The following is a 6,552-nucleotide window of genomic DNA, read 5'->3' as shown; positions in this document are numbered from 1 at the left end:
GCTCATCTAATTCAAACTGAGCTTCATTGAAACTCTGAGATGTATTATATCCTTCTCTTCTTTTTATCCCACTTTATTTTTGGTTACTTGGGGACAAGCAACAGTTTAAGTTTGGTGTTCTGATGAGCGGATATTTTATACGCTTTTTGGCATCATTTTCATATAGTTTTCATTATGTTTTGTTTGAGTTTTATTCTATTTTTATAGGTTTTAGTGCAAAATTCATTTTTGGATTATATTTTGAGTTTGTGTATTTTATGATGATTTCAGGTACTTTCAGACGGAAATTAAGGGGTTTTTACGAAGTCTGATTCAGAGACAGAGAAAGGACTGCAGATACTGTCAGATTCTGACCTCCGTGCACTTGAAAGAGCTTTTCTGGAGCTACAAGAGTCCAAATGGCGTGCTCACAACAGCTATGGAAAGCTAACATCCAGTAATTTCCAGTAATATATAATAGTCTATACTTTTCTTTGGAAATGAAGGCCTAAAACTGGCGTTTAACGCCAGCCACCAGCCTCATTCCTGGCGTCCAGTGCCCAAAAGGGGGTAGCTGGTGTCTAGCGCCCAAAAGGGGTTCCCAAGCCAGCGCTCAACGGCCTTAAAGGGTACTAGCTCGTGGATACACTCTTAGCTCAGCCCAAACACTCACCAAGTGGGCCCCAAAAGTGGATTTTCACACTACAAGACTAGTTTATCTTATTTTTGTAATTCTTAGTTATTAGATTAGTATATATTGGAAATGATCAAGCATCTTCCATCTTCTTCCCCCACTTTACATTCGAATAGTATTATTTGTACAGTATGAGTCACTAACCTCCTAAGGTTAAGGTTAGGAGCTCTGCTGAGTTTCATGGATTAATAATATTACTGTTCTATTTCAATATGTCTGATTCTATTCTCTTATGTATTCTCGTTCTTCATCTTATGAATTGAGGGTGACCCGTGACAATCACCCTTGTTCTACATGGGTTCCGTGCGAGTTTTGACCCGGATAGCATTGAACTAAAGTTAGAGATTGCATTACAGATTCCAATAGAGCATCTGAGCAATTTTGGATACGTGACATGAAATTCCGTTGACTATGGGTGCGTGAGGTCTCTGTGGCATTAAGACTAGAGTCAGAGAAGCAGCACTTTCTGATCCAAAAGATCTGCCTTGTCTGTGGCACCTTGAGTAGGATCGTGAAGGGGAGTAGATTGCTTAGAGTTTCATCTTCTGCTACGGTGAGAAACCTAGAGATGGCTTGATGAGAGGACATGAGTCACTTTAGCATGGTGGATTGCTGCAGTAGAGGAGGTTAACTTGATGAGAGGACATGAGTTAATCACTTACGGCTGCCATTGAATGAATCAGAAAGTTATTGAAGTAGACAGTGAGGAAAGTTAATCCAGAAAGACAGCATCTTCGAAGCCTCAACCATTCTCATACCACTGATTTCACACCTATCTAGTAACGTTTTATTTATTTATCTGTGTTATGCATTTTCTCGTGATAACTGTATTTTCTATCTACCTAACTAAGATCTGTAAGGTGTCCACTGCTTGCTCAAACTAACAATCCTCGTGGGATCGACCCTCACTGACATGAGGTATTACTTGGACGAGTCGGTATACTTGTCGGTCTATCTGTGCGAAACGTGCGGAGTCAGTTTCGTGCACCCTTACATTCAAACTTTACATAACATTACTACAAAGAACACTACTATTAAAAGCAGAACCAACACTAACAAATGAAGAATTATTTTTTGACTCTAACATCATCTTCCAACTTTTTTATTTCCCAAGCAAAGTTCAGTTTTAGATCATCAATTTGACTAACAAATTCTAGGTTTTACAGCAGCTTTATCTTGCCTAGTATTTGTCCACACAAATAATCCACACCACCTCTTTTCATTTGTCTGTAACAAGTAAAAAAAAGATACTACACAAACAGGTCGAGAAGAACTAACAACTTAACACAACACTAACAAATTAACTCACATTATAATTGGGACAACAAAAAAATTGTTTGAATTCGAATTTGTTCTAGACCATCACAAAATCGAACGACGGTCACAACCACACCATTTCGGCACCCACACTGTACTGCCATGGTTAGTTGTCCTCGCCCAGTACACATTGAAAGGTGATCTTATCGAACTGTCCGTAGTAGTGCTCTCACCTCCCATCATAATTTTTCAATGTTCAGAGAACTTCGATTAAGAGGAAAAAGAAATAAAAGAGTAAGAAGAAGAGGAACACAATTTGGACAATTAGAAATGAATTAGAGTTTTATAATAGGAAAGACACTAAATTGAGCACAATTACAACCTTATCACATTATCTAACGGTTGATTACTTCTAATATGATAGAGAGTAATCACATTAATATTCTGTCAACTGAATCAATACCGAAAATAATTTTAGAAACTACTATGATGTCCAAAACTAAATATAAAAGACTATTATGATAAAATTAAAACTTTAAAAATCAAATTAAATAATTACATAAATCTCCAGAACTATTATAAAAATTTACTCGTATAAAGTCATTAGTAAGAAGGAGAGTATAATTAATCTTTTGTATTTAATCACATCCTAAAAAAATAATTGCAAAACAGTATGAAATTTTCAAAGACATCATCATGACCGTTATTGCTACAAATATTAATATTTTAACACGGGTCATGAAATGATGACCATCCCGATTGACAATCTACTACCCTTATGATAAAATAGATACATATATATCTCTCTAAAGAAAGAATAAATGTTATTGGAATAAGTTTGTTATGATGATTTTAACATTATTTATTTGAATTGTGTAATAACAAACTTATTCTACATTATCCTTATTTATTATTATTTGATTTTAACATAACATATGCTTTTGACATATACGATACATCACAAGATTTATATGAATTTATCTTCCTAAGATCATAAGATTTTATGAGAAGAGAAATAAAGTAATAAATTAGATTTTAATTTGTTTTATCCCCATTTTGTCCCTTTAAAACCAAAGTGAACTTTGGCGATCATATTTCTTCTTAACTTCCTTTCTTCCAACATCAGAAAGGCATCTGAATCCTCCAACTTTTGGATCTCCAATAATCTTTGAGCAGATTTCACTAACAAACCCTTTTGGTTTCTCCAATTTTCCATCATCATCATCATCATCATCATCATCAATCAACACATTCCTCTCTTCAACTACTGTTTCATTAGCACCACCCCAAAGGTGGCTCTTCACATTCTTTGATTGATGGAAGTTAACCCTATTTCCAAGATCTTCTTCTTGTCTTCTTTCTTGTGTTGGTGGTGAAAAGCTTTTTCTATTATTATTATTTTTGGAATTAATATTATCAAAGAAGGAAGGAGTTGGAGTGGTTGGGGTAGAAAATGAACGAAATGCTGGTAGAGGTCCTTGTGGTGAACAAGGGGAAGATGGCCACGATGACGACGATGGCGATGACGACGAGGAAGATGGTGAGGATGATGAAATTCCATAGCCTTGGATTTCATTGGTTATCTTGAGAGCCTTCAAACGTGCTTCATTGAGAGCTTCTCCACCTTCTAATAGTTTTAGTATATGCTCTGATAGCTTTAGCATTCTTGCTCCCCAGTTAAACCTGAATCACCAGTAATATTATTGTTTTCATCATTAATATTAATTATTTTTTAAAATAAAAATAGTATTATTGCTTGTGTAAAAAAACTCCATAAACATAAAATGAAATAAGTTAGTACATATTCGTGTATTTTTTATACATCTTATTTTATATTTTTTTAACAAAATAATTAAATACTCGAATAATAATGTAATTTTTTCACAGAAAAATAAACAAATATTTTTGTAACAATATAATCAAACCTTTTATAAACACTAAATATGTAATTTTATATGGTAGTAAGCAGTAACTCATCAGTGACCATTTTTTTTATTCATGTAAAATAAAATGATTGTTAACAAAAATGACTAAACCACTAAAAGTGATTATGAAAGATTGATTGCTGATAAAAGTAATTATAGAAGATCAAAATTTTTCAGATATCTACAATTGATTTGTTTTGTTTGTCAAAAATAGCCAAGTCTGATGTAGCCTTAGCAAAGTGGCATACGTGGACTGTTTACGTTGACGATTCAGTATCATTTAGGGTCAATTTGAACCCTAATTCTTCAACGTATACTTACTAACACATGTAATCGTTAACATAAATAGTCCACGTATGCCACTCTGCTAAGGTTACATCAGACTTGGCTATTTTTGACAAACAGAGCAAATTAATTGTGGATATCTAAAAAATTTTGATCTTCTATAATTATTTTTGTTAGCAAATCAATCTTTCATAGTTACTTTTGGTGGTTTAATTTAACAAAAATATAATCTCATTTCACATAACTTGTTAATCTATCCATTCACTTTGGACAGTACAAATGCTAATTATTCAGTATAAAAATAAAAATAAATTATTAACTATTTTTTTTACCTAATTTTAAAACTCAATCTTTACATGAGACTATATTTATAATTATTGAATTAATTTAAATAATTAATTTAAATTATTTTTTAAATTCAAATCACGCGACGGTGAATCGGTAATGAATTGAAAATTACGAACCCAACTAATTATTTAAATGCTGATAACATGATTTGAATTTAAAAAATAATTTAACTCTAACTATTTAAGTTAATCTAATAGTTATAAATATATTTTTATATTTTTAAAATAAAATTCTATTTTCATAAGATATTATATATATCAAAATTATTTAAAACAAAAAATTAATCACTTTTAAATTAACACAACAAAACACACCTTTTATAAAAATTATAAATTCAACAGTGATTAATCATTTTTTTTATCAATTTTCAATTTAAAAATTTTAAATTAATTAATATGAGTATATGTAGTCTTTTGTTTACAAAGATTTCAATGGCCACTTTCTAGTTTCTATTATGAAATACATTGTTATATATATTCTTCTCAACACATTATGAAGATAATTAACTAATTTTTCTAATATCATTAACTATACAGGGTTAAGGATTGATTCAGATTTTGAAAGTTTACCCCCTTTCATCAATATATGTAAACCTTCCTAGTTCTTCTATAATTTCCGCATCACGTTGAAATTCCAGAGCAAACTCTACAGGACCATGTGTTATTAGGAATTCTAGAAGAACTAGTGCATTGTAAGATTGCCTCCATTGTTCCCAATCAATTGTGCAAAACCTGAAATTAATAAAATCAAATAAAATATATTATGCTGACAATATTTATTTACATCCATGATAAGAAAAATACTAATGCGTTTCAAGAAAAAGTAAAAAGCATCATGTTTCTGAAAAAATAATTTGGTATTAAAGAAAATAAAAAACAAAAAATAAAAAAATTATATATCTTATAAAATTTAAATTTTAAATTTAAATCATTGATATAAACTATAATAAATAAAAAACTAAAAAATTTATTTAATTAATAAAAAATGTAGTAAAAAGATGTTTAAAGATTTTTTTGTCATCGAACTATAACTCAAATGGTATAATCTTTTCATTTTTACTTAGAGATTTTGGGTTAGAGTTTCATTTCTAATTTTGAAAAAAAAATGTTTAAAGATTTTTTGTATGATAGTAATATTAATGTAAAAACAAAATCCATACTGACAGTAAATATAAAAATTAAACTTTTCTAAAGTATATATACTTTGAGTGAAGGACATCAACAATCCTCCAATAGTCATCTAACTCAAAGGATGCCTCTGCAATTCTAGTCATGGTCTTGGCATCAGGGCTACAATCATCCTTATTTATTGTTTCCTCCGCCAACCTATAACAAGCATGTATAATTATTTTATGATAAGGACAAAAAAAACAACTAAAATTTGCATTATTTAATATTCATTAATTATCGCAATAATTAATAAATATTAAATAAGATAAGTTATGGCTATTTTTGTCTGATTTTCTTTGGTTATCAAATATTTTCGCTATTTTATGCCATTCTCTCTTAATTGTAATATACAATGACAAATGCTAAATATATATAGCTAGAAAAACACATACAAGTATAGTTGTTTTCACCAAAAATCATGGTAATTAAAAAATGAGAAGTGGGATCATCGGATTTGAGTGGAATCCAAATTTTCATCGACAACAAAAGTTTTGGTTGTCTAATAAAATTCTTAACCAAAACATATATTATTATTAACTCGATCACCAAAGGACTTACAATTCAATTTCAGTAACATCTGTAAATGTAATCCTAGCAGATTTGTACTTTTCTTGAAGGAAATTTGTTGTCTGCTTCTTGATTTGCTCTAGTAGTACACTTCCCATTATTATTACTACCACTCAGATCAAACTTTCCACTAATAATGTTCATATAAGTAACAAATTGAATCTGAAACAAAATGCGGTACTAAGCAACATACACGAGTTTATGGGTACCCAAAATTATAGCTTAGACGATAGAGGAACAGTGTCATTGGACAGAGAAAAAAGAGGAGACGAAAAATGTGATGGAATGAACTAATATTAGAAAGTTAACTACTGTATGTACATAATTT

General features: G+C 30.6%; 1 protein-coding gene across 1 annotated transcript; it reads right to left on the bottom strand.

Moving 5' to 3' along the window:
* Window positions 1-2,994: 2,994 nt before the first annotated feature.
* On the bottom strand, window positions 2,995-6,322 carry LOC130948085 (epsin-3). The gene is made up of 5 exons (XM_057876789.1): window positions 6,216-6,322; window positions 5,691-5,813; window positions 5,058-5,219; window positions 3,313-3,613; window positions 2,995-3,225 (listed from the first exon to the last, which is right to left on the bottom strand). Exons 1-5 carry the CDS (start codon window positions 6,320-6,322, stop codon window positions 2,995-2,997), a joined length of 924 nt encoding a protein of 307 aa, XP_057732772.1.
* Between the last annotated feature and the right edge of the window lie 230 nt (window positions 6,323-6,552).

The sequence above is a fragment of the Arachis stenosperma genome, chromosome 9, assembly GCF_014773155.1.
Source record: "Arachis stenosperma cultivar V10309 chromosome 9, arast.V10309.gnm1.PFL2, whole genome shotgun sequence".
NCBI lineage: Eukaryota > Viridiplantae > Streptophyta > Magnoliopsida > Fabales > Fabaceae > Arachis > Arachis stenosperma.
This window is presented reverse-complemented; position numbering and strand designations above follow the sequence as displayed.